This window comes from Helicoverpa armigera, chromosome 6, assembly GCF_030705265.1.
Source record: "Helicoverpa armigera isolate CAAS_96S chromosome 6, ASM3070526v1, whole genome shotgun sequence".
NCBI lineage: Eukaryota > Metazoa > Arthropoda > Insecta > Lepidoptera > Noctuidae > Helicoverpa > Helicoverpa armigera.
In genome coordinates, this window is record NC_087125.1 from 3,973,054 (window position 1) to 3,989,809 (window position 16,756).

The 16,756-nt window shown below is 36.3% G+C and overlaps 1 protein-coding gene across 4 annotated transcripts; it reads right to left on the reverse strand.

The window, feature by feature from the left end:
- Positions 1-1,899: 1,899 nt before the first annotated feature.
- On the reverse strand, positions 1,900-6,910 carry LOC110373087 (uncharacterized). 4 transcript variants are annotated; one of them, XM_049852192.2, is made up of 3 exons: positions 5,787-6,910; positions 5,185-5,233; positions 1,900-4,049 (listed from the first exon to the last, which is right to left on the reverse strand). In XM_049852192.2, the coding sequence occupies exon 3, from the start codon at positions 4,041-4,043 to the stop codon at positions 3,546-3,548; it is 498 nt and encodes a 165-aa protein (XP_049708149.1). In that variant the 5' UTR covers positions 4,044-4,049; positions 5,185-5,233; positions 5,787-6,910; the 3' UTR covers positions 1,900-3,545. The 4 variants fall into 4 exon arrangements, with proteins under 4 accessions (XP_049708149.1, XP_049708147.1, XP_021185894.1 ...); XM_049852190.2 differs by having other exon boundaries at positions 5,098-5,233; positions 5,787-6,907; XM_021330219.3 differs by lacking the exon at positions 5,185-5,233 and having other exon boundaries at positions 5,787-6,865.
- Positions 6,911-16,756: the final 9,846 nt, after the last annotated feature.

Below are 16,756 nucleotides of genomic sequence, written 5' to 3' on the forward strand. Positions count from 1 at the left end.
GGACACCTCGGCGTCACACTCAGAATCCCAGCTATCCTAACATACAGAACATCGTACAGCTAGTACCTTAATGCACTGACCTGTTTACTCAGCATCAGACCCAAGTCCTACCCCCACTTTAAAGATATTACGCTTTTTAAGTAAAAGCCCTCACGTACCAGCTTGATTGAGTTTGTACTCCGACATCGTTGCGAGATTGAAGTGCTTTTTTAATCAGTTTATGCGCTGAAAATATTTTTCCTGCGTTTGCTGTGTTTTCGTATGATTGTAGCTTTGTAGGTGATTCGTTTACCTGTTATTTTTTACTTATGTTCTTGTGTAATGACAAATAATAAATTAAGTAATTGTAGTGCGTTGTGTTGATGTTTAATGTTTCTTCGTGTTTTTCACTTATTTTATGTACTTAAGTACATACTCTTACTGTACTTGTACTGTTCAGCATGTTTTTTCAGGTGCTAGGGCGAACAATCTCTTGCTTTTAAATTTTATCGATTTCAAAGTGAAGTTCCATATTCTTGTTATATATCAGCTAAAATATAGGTAATAGCTAAGACTCTGCTCTTCTGCTGTACAACCAAAAGAACCATTTGCATAAAGTTCGGTGCAGCATTGCGCAAGAGCAGGCCCTGATGCACACTATGCCTTATAGATGTGCGTCACCCCGATATACAAATCCAGCTATTTTAGGTGTTGATGTATTATGAACACAGTCATTGATTACCTGGATTTCCACAATCTTTAATGACGTTATTCGCCATATGATGATATGACGAAGACATTTGTTATTTCTCGTTTTACACCATATTATTGACATTCTGCATTGTTTGACTTCAGTGGTGTGTTATTTGTCAAACCATTAGATGCTCACGACTTGGAACACGCGTGTAAGTTTTACAGATTAGGTTTTCAGTAGGTATGTTTCATGAGGCAACCAGTTGGATTCGTCTTTATTTATTACCCGACTGCCAAAGAAGGAGGGTAATGTTTTTCGAGTGTATGTAAGTATGTATGTATGTCTGTTCCTTTGTGACCTCCTGTAGCCTAAACGGCTTGATGGATTTTGATGTATGAGGTATCGTTAGATTTGTCTTGATTACGGGAGTGTCATAGGATATATTTTATCCTAAAAGTCCCACGGGATATTTTTTCTAAATTTCCCTTTAAAAAAATATGTATGCGGTATCATTAGATTCATTTCAATCACGGGAGTAATTAATATAGGATACGTTTTTTCTCAAAATTCCCACGGGAACATGTTAATTCTGCGTCAACGCAAAGCAACTCATGCGTTAGCAAGCAAAAAGCGATTCTTTTGGCGATACAATCACGTCGTCTTGATCAAATGCATGAACGTCGTCTTGATCGTCTTGAACGTCGCATTGGCGGTAAATTTATGTTGCGGAGTAACATCACTCGTAATCTAAAGCCAAATGTCGTCGAAATAATTTAAAATGGTACTTACATATACATAGTCTTCTACATCTACAACATTTTCGTTAAATAAAACAGCTAAAAGTTATAAATAAAAGAATTATTATTAAAAACAAAATACCCGACTGCACACTAAAAAGAGTAAAACAAGCCCCACAATAATATTGATCAATACAACTTTACTGAATATAATTTATAAATATTGATGGAAAGCATCGCAGGCGGGGACCACCTTGACCGCCACCAACGAAAATTCTGCTAAATGGTGCACAACCGAAATGACTATAAGTAAATAAGCCTCTGTTGGTCCCCGCCTGCGATGCTTTCCATCAATATTTATAAATTATATTCAGTAAAGTTGTATTGATCAATATTATTGTGGGGCTTGTTTTACTCTTTTTTTAGTGTGCAGTCGGGTATTTTGTTTTTCAATAATAATTCTTACGAGAATAAAATAATGCAGTAGTGTAGGTACTTAAAATTTTCTTTATTAAATATTTCAATTTATAATCACATTTTTTTAAACTAAGTACATAGGAATATATTATTATATTAATTAAAAATAAATCTCAAAATAACAACATAGTTTGGCATACGGGTAATGTTTCCGAATGTTAAAAATTTAATAAACCAACAAACATTTAATATTTCGAGATCTAAATAAATAAACATTTCGCTATTTTGAACTAAGTTAAAGAGATCAAAACTTGAATCAGGTAACGATAATAATATAACTAATTTGGTACAGTGGGATCGTTAAAATAGTGACTATAGAAAAATAGCATTGATTTGGACGAAACACGAACATAATTTTAACTAGAATCGAAATAATTAGATAAGCCGAAATCCCACGAATATCACTATCCCATCCCAATAGTACGTATAAAGAGTTTATATGCATGTGAGTGACGCAGGTAGTGGCTCGTTGGAGCTGAGCGCAGCGCGTGGCAGATCGCTGACGCGCTCGTTATCAGCGTTCATTAGGGGCAAATGTTCCGTAACTGGCAACACTGCAGTTGTATGTGCTACGTCAAACTACACTAATGGAGAATGTTTGCCTCGATTGCAGATTCATGCGCGTGTGTTACGTAAAATTCACCCATGGACGAGCATTTTATTACTGCTTTATTTGCATGCCATTTTAAAATGAAAAACGTTCATTTGCACGGTGTTAGAACTACATCAATCGAACGTTGTCTCTGATCACGTATTAATTACATTGTTTGCAGTTTTTTTGAGTTTGGCACGTAACGTACGACGTACGATGCTTATAGCGTGACCGCTGAAATATGTTATTTGTCGCGTCTTGTATGACGTGCTGCATAGTTTTTATAGCTCCTTAGTACATAGCTTTAATATTGCACACAAAGGAAATATTGCAAATCAGACCATCCCGCTACGTTGCGCCTTGCCGGTAGAAACTATGTTACGGAACATTTTACAATCAAAACATACTCTGCGTTCACATTGCAATTTGTAGTAAGCTATTAAATTTAAATTATCAGATACCGTCTTTGTAAATATATACATCACCTCAATAGATATGTTCCATAAAAATACACCTTTCTCTGTTATCACAGCCCTTAATTTAGCAAGTTATCTTTTAGTACCATTAAATAACAAAATTTAAACTATAAATCAGATACAACTATAGACTTCGTAAGTACTTACTAAGTGCAGAACCGTGACTGTGACACGCGGCCATGCGCGCATCTGTCTACGGTCCCAAATATTAACAAAACAAAATATCTAATCAAATTAAGAAAATATCAAAGGTAACATCGCATATTTGAGCTTGGCTCTCTTCATCTACTTTTGCTACAATTTTGTTCATATAAATTTAAAAAATCTTTCCAAAAGTCTTACTGTACTATGTATCAACTTGTGGATATAAACTGCCTAAAGTCTTCATGATTTGGTTACCGTTTTTGATTACGAATGTGTGTTATTGAGCAATTTCTTGTACAACAAATTCATATGAATGATTACAAAGTGGGCATGTACAGTATACACAGGTTGGATTCACACATGTCAAACATTAATGCTGAGGCTCTCTGGGGGGCGAACTTGACCTTTTTACTTACAACTAGTTTTACCGTCTAAGCAGCCAGTCATCATGACAGCTGACACATAAAGTGATAGAACTGATCGAAGTTCACGGGCTCCAAGCCGCACTCATGCTCCGACTTGTCCAGGAGCTCTGGATTCCTCTTCAGGAAGTTCCTGACCCAGTCTTCGCCTGCCATCCTGGTGTTCACATCGAACGGATGATTCAGATGGTTGTCTTCTGCGTACTGGAAGGCTAGCTCCCGAATATCTCGCCTGGAGACTCCCATGAAATACTTCTCCATGCTTTTGATGTATCCAACCAAGTCTTTCTCTTGACTGTCCGTGAAGACCCTTCGGTAGTGGCCCATTAAAGGTTTGGGGTCATCAGGTTGCTGATACCGTATCTTGCTAGCACGTCTTTGGAGAGTTGAGCGAGGAATGTGGAAGGTCCTGGCGGCCAGCTTGTACCCCATCTTACCTGACACGACTGCTGCGACTGCCTTAGCCATGTCATCTTCGTTCCAGGACTGGCGTCCACTCATTCTTTCGTATCTTCTGACCATTGCACTCTGAAAAATAAATAAAAATACTGTTACGAACGCTATATGATAACGCCGCTTATATCTTTATTAGCAATAAGTATTATGTTTTGACGCAAATTGTAGTCAAAATAAATTATAACTTGGACATTAGTATTAAGTTTAATTTTTGAGATAAAAACTGAGCCACATTGTTGGGAATATGATTTTAATGTGTCATTATCATTACGATTAATGTGAGAATCTAAAAACAATTTAAGTAGGTAATTGTAAACAAACGAATGAGGTTGTATTTGAATATAAGGTAGTCGATGGTCGGGTGTTTAAACATTCGGCGAAGGGTAACCGCAGTGTTACCGGTTTTGTGGACCACGATCAATGCCAACTCGAGGTGAAAAAAATATAAAGACGTTCTAGAAGGTAATGTTGAATAAACATTATCATAGAAATCTCATGGTAACGCGAGAGTTGTTACGATGTTGCAAGTTGCAACTTGATTTAGCCAATTATGATGAAGTACATCATACGCGCATTTTGAGTATGCATAACAAATTGTCAAAAGAGTACCATTTGTTTTGGTTAATGCATGTTATATTTTTTTTGAGATTTTTATTTTTAATCGTGTTTATATGCAAAGAAGTTTATCTGATGGTAATTGAGCGTGGCCCCGGAAATCGGACAGGGCGAGTTTTTAAGAAAAGTGGTTCACAAAACCTGTGCACTTTCAATTTCGTGATCACCTTTACTTTCAGTGTACAGTTACAACGCTTTATTTTTATATGGAGCAGTATGTTAAATGTAATATTACAAAGTCGTTAGTGATTTAATAGTTCTATAAGAGTAGAGCTAGTGAAACACGTGATGTTTGTAAGCACTGAGCCCCTTGAAGAGTATCGACTGTGTATTACAATACAGTTCGTAACTCCGCCGAGCTGATAGCGAACAGCACACGATAAAGTATGGCGTGTTTTTCCGACGCGATAACTCGGGAACATTGAGGCCCCTCGCGAACGTGTGTTCCAACCGTAATATCACTAATAACCCATTTAATTTGTAGGTACCACTACGTTGGAATTACCTCATTTCTTTTACTTTTAATACTTTTATTTTTATTTATTTATTGCACTGCTACGTGTGACATTGACGGTTCAAAAACGGGAAATACCTCTCGTCAGTGGTCGACCGTCCTTGAATGACCGCGTCATATTTTTTATCTGTCAAAAAAAGAAACACGTCGTCAGCAGTCAGCTGTTTGTGTTAGTTCCATAGCGCGTCTATCAACATGTTGTCGCATCACGATACTAAACACAATACGGTCTCAGAGCTTTGTTCCGAATCCATTGCTGGTTTCGTATGGTAATACCCATTGCTGCGTAAGTACGGCACAGTGAGCAATGGACGACGCTCCGCGCTGCGCGACAAGGTATTGCGATAGTACCGAATCGGATCGTAGTAGCTGTGTGAGTACGGCGTGAGTCGAGGTTACTCTGACGCGTGACTTGCAAGGTCCCCGCTGCATTGCACGATGCGCCAAGGTTGACTCGCTTCTCTGTACCGATATAACCTAGGCCCCATTAATTAGTTAATTCAATAAAATAAAATTTAAATATTAAATAATAATGCTGTCAAAATACTAGTAAACACCCTAGCGCAGTAGGCCGAAGTGAAATCTGCATCGGATGTTATCGCGTTGCATCGGTGCAGTTAGACAATAGCTTTCAACACGTATGTAAGATAAATATAATAGGGTCGGCAGTGAGTACTTACAAGTGAGCGTGTGGTTCAGGATCGCGTAGGCAGCCGGGAGGGGGCCGGTGGAGGCGAGCAGGCGGCAGGGCAGCGCGCGGCGGGTGCTGGCTCAGGCTCGGCAGGTGGCGTGCGAGCGGGCTGACGGCGCGCGCGACACTGGCGCGGGGCCCGTCTTGCCCCGCCGCCGGCCCTGGCGCGCTGACGTCACCTGGCCCAGGGCCCGACACCGACGACTATTTTTGTCCGCAACTAATTATCTAGATCCTGCCTTTGTCCGGCCGTGTAACACTGACGAGGAAACCTGGTTTTATCTTTAAAACCTGTTATGTACATAGCTTGTAGTTAATTATTGAATACGTCACTCGAGTCAATCGGACATTTATTTATTTGTCAACGTGCCGACGTAGTGTACTGTGAGTCATTGTACTCGAAATTAATAAAATGTTTTACTTAACATTATAATATACGTATTGACAAAAAAACAAAACGTTCTAATTACGCGGTAAGTGCAGCTTTGACAGTTTATCGTTGAATTTATTACTTATATTTATTAGCCAAGCAGCTAATGACAGTAGAAGCTAGAGAAGACCAATAAATTGTCTAATTTATGTCACTAGATCAAGATGCGGATAACTACTGTAAATAGTGTAGATAACTATCATTATAAATAGCATCAATACTCAATCACAGTATGCTATAAACTTTATTGTGTTTTGATTGTAGCAATTTACATAGACACTTATACATTTCACAAAACTTGGTTTCACTTTTCATACTAATTCAGTCGAGCGAGAGTGAATTTAGTAACATTCTTAGTTATATCCCAATCTTTTCCTTTTAAAGCACATACGGAGCACTTATTGTTTTTCGCCGGATAGTTGAATAGCAGCCAAAACGTTAGCGTGTGTAACAAAGGAGAAATTCCCCGGAGATAAAACTGCGGCCAACATTTTAATGAGTCATCCCGGTTTGTACCGCGTTGGAAGTCTCCCGGGTGTGGCTAAATAGGACAGACTATGCACGACACCGTCATAACTGAATATACCAACTTTACGTCCACGTTTATGAGACTGCTATACGTGTACACTATTGTCTATAGTTTTGGCTTCACGTTACGTGCCCAGTTTCAGCCTAGATCTTTTTATAGTACTAAATGCAAGGCTGCATTATGAACACGTTTCATCTGGTCTAATAACCAGATGTTTATTGCGGCTGTCTCTTATAAAAACATCCATGAGATAGATTGTTAACAGTGCCCCTAAAGATGTCTATGATATGTAGCTTCAGATGTAAAAACTGTAATAAATAGTGAATGTTCACGCGAGAGAGAGTCATTCAGTTTGATGGATCATGCGAGGCAGCCATCTAAATTATATCAATGAGGTATCATGCTTGAAATGCTTACACCAGACAGACAGACTTTTACTTTAGCGTGTCATTCGTCCCAATGTCAACTCCATACACGTATGTTATGTGTAGAACAGCTGTATCGTAACTTCTATTACTGATAAAGGTTTCTGAAAAACATTATTCTTAAAAGAAAACATAGACATTTTTTTGTAATCTTCTGAACTTGTAATTGATAATTACATTCATCAATATCAATTATGATAGTTCATATTGATACCAAAAGATACTCCATTTTGTAGCATGATTCTTTTATTTTCTTGTAATTGTTGTACTGTTGGATTCGGCCATAAATTACCATAATCTGTTCGAACGTCAAACCACCGATAAATCCAGTAATTTATTCGCAGAATGTCACTGTAACCATTTAACGTATATTTTTATAGACTGAAACGGTTTCACTCAATACAATAGACCTTTTAGATATACCTACGATAGAGGTTGAAACAATGAGTATATCGAATCCAGGTTTATCGATAATTTTATACCAGTTACAAATATAAACTACGGGCCAGACAAATCATCGTACTTAAGCGCCTAGTAAGTTAATAGCATAATTATAATTAATTTAACATTACCCATTTTAGGTCAACTGACATTTAAACTTTTAAGTAAGGAGACAGGATCGCCCTTGTTTCCGCCATATCGAAATCGCCTTGATCAGCCTTCACAAGGATTTCCACTTTACTGTTAAAGTATCTTCGGAATCGGTTAAAGAGATTCTATTATTATCATCCCACAAGCAAGAAATAAAAGCAACTTCATAATTGACATCGTCATGGAGAAATGTGTGTTAGCAGCAGTCATCAGCCGTTTGCTTCAAGGAATAAATTCTGCCATTTCTCTTGGAGCATTATTTTGTCATTAACACGGTATGACACATATAATTAGGTTTGTGTACCAGGATCCTGCTGTTGGTAAAGGGTAGGTAATATGTATGTATTATGTATAATGGCCGATGGTGCAGTGAGCAGTGACGTCACCTACCCCGTTTTCCTTGTATCAGGGATATTAAATATGAAATGAATGTTTATATACTTTGAATTTGGTATAAATTGTAGCCAATTTCATATACTAGAGATTAACTCTAGTTATTAAAATGAAGGATACATATTTACTAAATATAAAAACAATCTAAAAAAAGTTTATGGTTTGGTGTAGAAAGAACTCGGCCAAAAAGTATTGGAAATAAGAATTAAGCGGCAATTAAAAGCCTCAAACTAATTGCTTTATTAATTAATTCACTTAATAAATATGTTGCAATTTGTCTATAATTAAGACAAGAAATTTTATGCCTACACAAATCTACTAATGTTAAATAAATAAAAAATAATGGAATCAAAAACTAAAATAATTTTCGCACCAATGTTAAAAAATCGAAAGTGATTTATATCTATTCTGCTGCTGTCATTGAACATCTTTGGCAGTCGTTACGAATAGTCAGAATCCAGTACGTCTGACAACCAGTCTAACCTATTGAGTATTGGGTTACCCAGGTCTGGATTGAGGAGATCAGATAGGCAGTCGCTCCTTGTAAAACAGTGGTACCTACTCTGCTGCATCCATCCGGTGAGACTGAAAACCGATCCCAACATAGTTGGGAAAAGACTAGGCAGATGATGATTTGTCTCTATTACAGCTAAGTAGAAGCTTAACCATTTTTAATGAAAGCTGAAGAATGACTGAGCCATATTGTGAGTGAGGTCTTAGTTAGATCATTAAGTCTCACCCATTTCGTAATAAGCACCAGTACTCGTGTAAAGCAGCGGGTCTACAGAATTCATTGTTAGTGTAACTGGCAATTGGTATAACCATGGAGAACAACTGTTCTTAATAAAATATAGCTAAAAAACGCTCATCACGTCGCTAGTGCAGCGTTTATATTGCGTTGTCTTCTTAATTAATTGTTTGATTGCATCTGTTGCGAGCGTCAACTGGTCACCAGTTCAGTCTGCTATTTATACCACTCAAATATATTTACTTCGTGAAACTCCAAGAATAGACCTCTGCTTATTGGTGTCAGTAGAACTGGCCAGTGACTTTTTAATCGATATCGGTCACTGATGATCTCCAAGCAATGGGTTAATTTTTAGACCATGATTGAAATAAAATTTTTCATTGAATCATATGCTTCTGGAGGTAATGCTTACCATCATCCTAGCAAAAAATATGGCGTGAATAAATAATTACAAACAACCTGCATTGTAAAAACTAAAACATAAGTTTTCATACATTGATTGCAATTTGGGACAGTCCCAGATGACTTATCAAGGGTCTTTAAACATATTTTTACTTATTGCAGTCTGATATAACGAAGAATTTAGTATCCCAGACATTCCTTTATGTGGATTAACAGAAGATTTAACGAAATCATCGATATTTCTGTCTGCCATATTTGCATAAATATCCATCAAAACAATTAATACGTCTAGATAAACGGCTATAACAGACATTTACCTTTATGTTTTTTCCCTAATCGTAATATTTGAATAAGTAATCAAAATCATCCTTCATACAACAATCAGACGATACCTTTGTGCGCGATATACCTCGCTATATAAATAGGTGTAGATAGTGAGTCTACGTACGGACACGTTTTGGCGAGTGTGTTCAGATAAGATAAATATATATCAGTCGCATTTCTTTATAGCGCTGTTATTGTCTCACTTGATAATATGAGTTGAGTGCCACAGGTGATAAATGGTAGGTAAAACATACATCTTATATACCTATCGGATAATGTTTACTTGTAGACGTTTGAGGTCACTTAATGATAAAGCGGTTTACTTGTACCTTACGGATCGCTGAGCTCTCGTTCAGGGGTCATTTTTTATTGGCAGTTTATTTTCACTTACAGACTGCCGATTGGCTTAAATTACTGAGAAATAAACTTTGTACAATGATGTAGAACTTCGGTAAAACGTTGAGCAGTTTTGAAGTTTTTTCAAGGTGGTATTAAGGGCTAGTAATAACGTGTTGCTCGTGAAGACAGCAACAAGTCCGTGGTAACAGGTTGGCGGCCTTCCCTCGGCGTCCACTTTCATAGCGTGGGAAGATTAACGGCTGCTGCTCGCTGAGAAAAACAACCACTTTCGTTTCACAGACCATCGCCATTGTGGAAAATTGTGCGATGCTATGTAGAAAATGTTGAAGACATTGCTCTTATACACATTTAGGTATATTTTAAGCAGACATTTATATTAAGGTTTACATTCTATACTTACAAAAAAAAACATGCCACAAAATATATTCATAAAACTATACTATTAAGACGCCGTCCCATTACTGCGTAATGAAGAGTACACGACGTAACATGGGAGCTGCGAATATAAAAAAAATATTATCAAATTTGCATGTTCACTCCACTCTTGCGGATGATTTTAGTTAGGAATCTGTAAATCTGCGCAGATGCACTGCGTGGGCTGAACATTCAAGTACATGCAAATAAGTTACGCGTGTTCTATTTACGTCATAGATTACACTTCCTGAATAACGGGATCGTGTATGTCACATCGGTATATTTGATACATACTAGTTGTTTCAACGGTGCCACTCACGTTTTTGGAAACTACAAGAATAACAATCATAATATAATTATTTTGGTAAACATGGGAAGATTGGTAAGTATCCAATCTTTAAGTCTAATATTTCCCTGAAAAAATTCAGCCATTTTCAAATTTACCTACTATGTGTTTTTGTTTCATAAGTAATGGTAAAAATTCTATCGACAGTTGATATCTGTTGCAGTGGAATAGGATCTTTATCATAAGTGATTAGCACACATTCAATGTCATGATATAAGCATTATTTAAATAAATGTGTCAGATTTAAATACACATATTTAAAATTAGATGAATCGACATTGTTATCACAATTTAAACATAATAAGCATGACTCATCGGTGATTGATAATGATGTATTATTAGTTTTTAAAATGTCTCTACAATCCTGTTATATACCTAAATGAATGTCTGACCATATATGGTAATCGTTTTCATTCGTAAATACAGTTTTCTCAGAAAATCTTTTCTCACAACAAATTCTTAAGATCCGATGCTTTATTAGCTTATACCCGTTTGCAATATCCTATCTGTCTTTTGATTGGCTTACTAGGGATACAACTTAGAAATTGTGTAAGGATGCTATGATTAACAAATTTATTTTTTGTAATAACTTAAAGCACTTTATTTCAAGTGAGAGTGTACATTAATGTTCTGTGGTAACGTTTTTCCTTTTCCTTCCTGTTGGAACAAATGTCACCAGAAATCATGTTATTATAAAACTTTAGCCACGGTAACCTTTATTCTTTATTTCTCCTAAAACCAAAGTGTTTTCTCCGCTGAAAAAATATCGCCTTTCAGAGAGGTCAATAGTTCATGTTTATTGTAAGCAAAAAATTGGTAATAGTCATAGTCTATTTACTTTGTATAATCTGCATTTAGGTTCATGATAGTACTACATAAATATAGTGTAAACTTTGTTATTATTCTTGCGGTTTGGAGTTAGTTCATATGGTTAGAATAATAAGTGAAGTTTTGTATAATTCTCGTGAAACACAGTAGTAATGTTGTCATTAGTATTGTTTTTCACACTAATCATTACAACTCCTTTTATTATCACAGGATAGTTTCCAAACAAATAAGTTCAAGATTCACGTAGAAATCATTTAATCAGTGTCGATGATTTTATTAAGGACATTTTGTTGATAGGATATAATTATTTCTATAAATACGATACGACATTTGTTTTGCGTGATAAGTACCTACGCCATGGTCGCCATGCCGTTTAACTGTGGTTTTCCTCCATCCGTGAGTACTTCCTGGTTCCACTTGACATACGAAAGCTAGTGAAAAACAGTAATATGCACTGCAATTTATTGACTTGTTATATTTATTTACGATATTGTTTAACTTACGTCATACAATTGTTAATACAGTTGGCGTAATTCAAGTAAAAAATAAAACATTACATGCTGATAACGAATGAATACCTAGTATTACATATATTGACGGTTTTATTTTGGAATGTCCGAATGCATCATGATCTCTAGGAAAGCCCGGACAAATATGTTATTACCTAATTATTTATTTCGTTTAATAAACAACTCCGGGAATAAATATTCAAAGAAATTAATTTACCTTAATTCGAGAGGTTCATTAGGCAACTTTACGGCTTTAAAGCCTAAATTTTGATCCTACCTTTGATTACATGAACTTGTCAAAATGCCACCTAAAATTCTAGTAATCAAATCTTATATTATATTTGTTTATGTATAAGGTACATGACTCCATTGCACAATATATTAAGATTAAAACTACTCCTTCGCAGACTTTGCCACCAATCACGTATTGAACGTGACTGCTGGTAACTGCAGTCATGATTAAAGCAAATAAGAAGGTATCTACCTTAATGTGTACTTGCATACGTACTTTTAAGTTACTGACAGGACAAAAAAAAAATATACCTTTGGGTCTTCAAGTGTATAGTTAACTAGTTTCTGCCAGCGGTTTCACCCGCATCCCGTGGGAACCTCTGCACGAACCCGGATAAAGCCTATAGCCTTCCTCGATAAATGGGTTATCTAACACCGAAAGAATTGTTCAAATCGGACCAGTAGTTCCTGAGATTAGCGCGTTCAAACAAACAAACTCTTCAGCTTTATAATATTAGTATAGATGATATGCAATATGCAAGAGGTGGTCAATTTACTGAGATTGAATTTACGATTAGGCTCCCTTTTTACATCCTCTTATTATGATTATTATTAGAATGAAACAGCATCTACATCTTCTAGGTGGAACCATTTAGCTAGGTGATCTATGTGAATGAACCAGTCACACTCACGTACGTAAAATCTTGAGGATAACCGATACTTACTATCTGCTTGACATAACAGAACATAGGTACTTCCAGGTACTTCCCACTTCAGACAAGTTTGATTTATTGTGCAGGTAATATTGCTACGAACTTTGTCTCGACTTTAAAATTACAAAAACGTCACAAACAAAATCAGCCACTTATTGCCGGATGGCAGTTGATTTTATCTTAACAGTAAAGAAATAAAACACAGTATAAAAAGCTTATGATTAATATTTTCATTTATTTTATTAAGTGCTCACTCAGAAAATCAAGAAGTAAATATAATGTGTAGAATATAACGCGGAAGTATTTGTATTATTTAAATATAAATACATTGCCATGACTGGCATTGATTGATTGTTTAGCCAAAACGTTCAAATGGGGGTAATCATTAAAACTACTTTGTGGTATCTTCATTATCTTTACAACACTAAACCAGTTGTTCTAATGACTTGACTATCATTGTTGCCAGCTATGTAAAGACAAATGATAGTGATAATTATCTTCTGGTATCTAATCATTGTTTCAAAATTGTTAGGACGGTTTCTTGTTTACCTGAGTATATGTAGGGTTTTAAAAGCCATCAAATTGGTACATATCAAGGTTTTTTGTACATGCTATTACCTAATTGATCTACAAGCTACACTCATATGTGTAAATAAAGGTAAGTAAATAAACTGTAGTACCTCAAAAAAATATTTCTCTTCTTCATAAAACCTTAACAATAAAATAAAACAAATCCCATCAGTTTGATTCTCCTTTATTTCCATTTCCTAAGCGTGCCTCGTGAATTGGATACCAAGTTTCATAATGATTTAAGGCAGAATTCCGTGGGTCGCGGCTTACGCAGCCGCGCGCGGCTTACGACAGTCGTCGGCCGCGCGCGACAATAGTCAACCTATGAAAATGTATGGCGCCACTGCCGAGGCTCGCGACAGTCGCGCGCGGCCGACGAATTTCGTAAGCCGCGCGCGGCATTGTGTTGGAATTAGTAGATTTTGTTCGTCCGTTCCCTCTAGTCGAAGTGCTAATTGATATCCTTGAAGAAGAAGAGGATGACGTATTGCTGTGGCTGTATTATGAAAATAGATTACCAATCGACCCTATTTTTAAAAAGTAGAAATGATGAAGGATTTTACCCAATACTGATTCAAAAGCATTTGTATTGTAATGAAAACAAAAAGAAGTTTTGCCGACTAAATAAAAAACAATTCAATTCTGGTTTTACTAAAATTATATAGATGTTACTAAGCGCTAGACCATATTGAGATGCATACGGCCGCGCGCGGCTAACGAAATTCGTCGGCCGCGCGCGACTGTCGCGAGCCTCGGCAACGGTGCCATACATTTTCATAGGTTGACTATTGTCGCGCGCGGCCGACGACTGTCGTAAGCCGCGCGCGGCTGTCGTAGCCGCTATCCACGGAATTCTACCTTAATTCATATTGTTTCTTCATGCACGTACAAGTTAACGTACTGGTGACAATAAGAACAGTTGGTAAGGACACTTGGCATATTGTCTTACAATTGTGCTATCACTCGCAACCTTGGAACACTCGAAATGCGTGGACGCATCTCTTGAGGACAGGCGTGGAGTATTTAGGTTAAGTGATTTAGGTAAGTGTAAGTCGTTTAGTCCCTAAATCCTACTAATATTATAAACGCGAAAGTTTGTATGTATGGATGTATGGATGTTTGTTACTCTTTCACGCAAAAACTACTGAATGGATTTTAATGAAACTTTACAATAATATAGCTTATACATCAGAATAACACATAGGCTACAATTTGTTAACATATTGTTCGAAATACTAAACCTGCGCAGACGAAGTCGCGGGCACCAGCTAGTCTCAGATAAAAGTAACATGAATTACAAAAAATACTACAGTCTCATAGGTTTAACCTTATGACAACTTTATTACTTGCTTATTGATAAGGGTTAAATTAATCAATTAACCCACGACTTAATATTTACACACATAATTTTCTTTGAGAATGGTTTTCCTCAAGTAAGCCTTCGTCAGTTTAAACCTTAGACATGCATACAGTACTTATAAATAAAATACACAAATGTGGTAAACATTTAAACATTCAATCTGAGTTGGTCTGAAGTGATTTTCTGTTCGCTCACGAAAGGTCAAGTTACGGTCATTTAGGTACCTACCTTCTATTTTTTGCATCAACATGCATCGATTTTTGTTATTGACCTAAAACTGTTGCTATGTCGAATTGCATTCGTTTCAAATTGTAATGACATGATATCATAAAACCTAACAATCGACAAATTAGTCGATGACATATGCATCTCTGCTGAGTATTGGAAATCCTGATTATTCATTTTAAGGAAAGTGTTGACCTATCCTATTCAAAACAGGATACGCAAGTTCTGCTCAGGTAAGTCCGAATGTGTAAAAAACAGAATATATGAGTCATACTATCTGGTTCTGTCACTAGGGTCCAAAGATGGTAGCAGAAAAAATATTAAGGATTTTCCTGGTGGAATTATGAAGCAGCATTTTTAAGGCATGTTAAATAGATGCTGGCTATCACTTGTTTATCGATAGTCTGACAACCAGACTTTCCAAGGTGTGGTTCTATGTAGGGTTGTTTTATGGTTGGTATATAGACTATATAAGGTTGAGGGGTTTAGATGTTCAGATAGGCACTTACTCGTTCTTGATACCGGGTAACATCAATAAGGTCTTATTTTAATCCATGTCCCCAAAAAAGAATGCATAAAAATAAACTTGTGTCTACATGGTCGGGACTACGAGGCGAGATTTTAGCTAACAAACATATAAATCGTAATTTATGAAGTAGTCACTAAACTCGGGTTCCTCTTCGTTTACATTTTGTTTTGCTGTTGTGGCGAAACCCGTTTCATGAGAACGCTTTTTTGTTCAATGGTGCCAAAAACACACAAGTAACATGATACAAATAACAAAATATTATGGCTTAGCTTAGCTAATTTTAAAGTGAATTCATTATCAAAGTAACTAACTTAAAAAACGATCAATTTTAGCTTTTTGGGTCCATAGATGACGTAGTAACGTTACGTCTGTTTTTTTTTAAACTAATGACTGATTCGGTTTTGCGAATATGTTTCAGTCGGATTTAAATCCGTCTTTGAGAGCGAAGGCTAAAAAATATTTTATTTTCCTGTTTCGGAATCAAATGAAATATCAGCTCTTCCTTCACCTTATGGATTTCCCATTGAAATTGAGAATCTTCACATATTACAAAATTAGACATTATCTTTTAACAAAAGAAAATACGTAAGTGTACCTAATTAGAAGCTACCTTTACATTGATCATCAGTCCCTAAAATAGCGTTAAAATCCTTCACCTTCATTTGTTTTTTCTGGTGATTAGAATCCAATAGCTAGTTGTTATTGTACCAGTTTGAATTCAGGCGAATGCAAATTGAGTGGAATTGTGTAAATTATGCAATTCCGCATAAGTAACAAAACAATGAAACACTGACCCACTTCGGTTGTCTTTGAAAATGTGAACGTATACAGATTTTACGTGCACTAATAAAACGCTTGATTGGATCTTTGTAAGCAGAATAATATTTGGTAATCGGTATGTGGAATTATATGCATATAGGCATTTATGTATTCTATTGTTGCAAGAATAAGTAGTACTTGCGTAGTAATGGTTTTAAGAGAGTTTTATATCCAACGCAATTGAAAATACGAAGAGGCAGCAATAAAATGGTG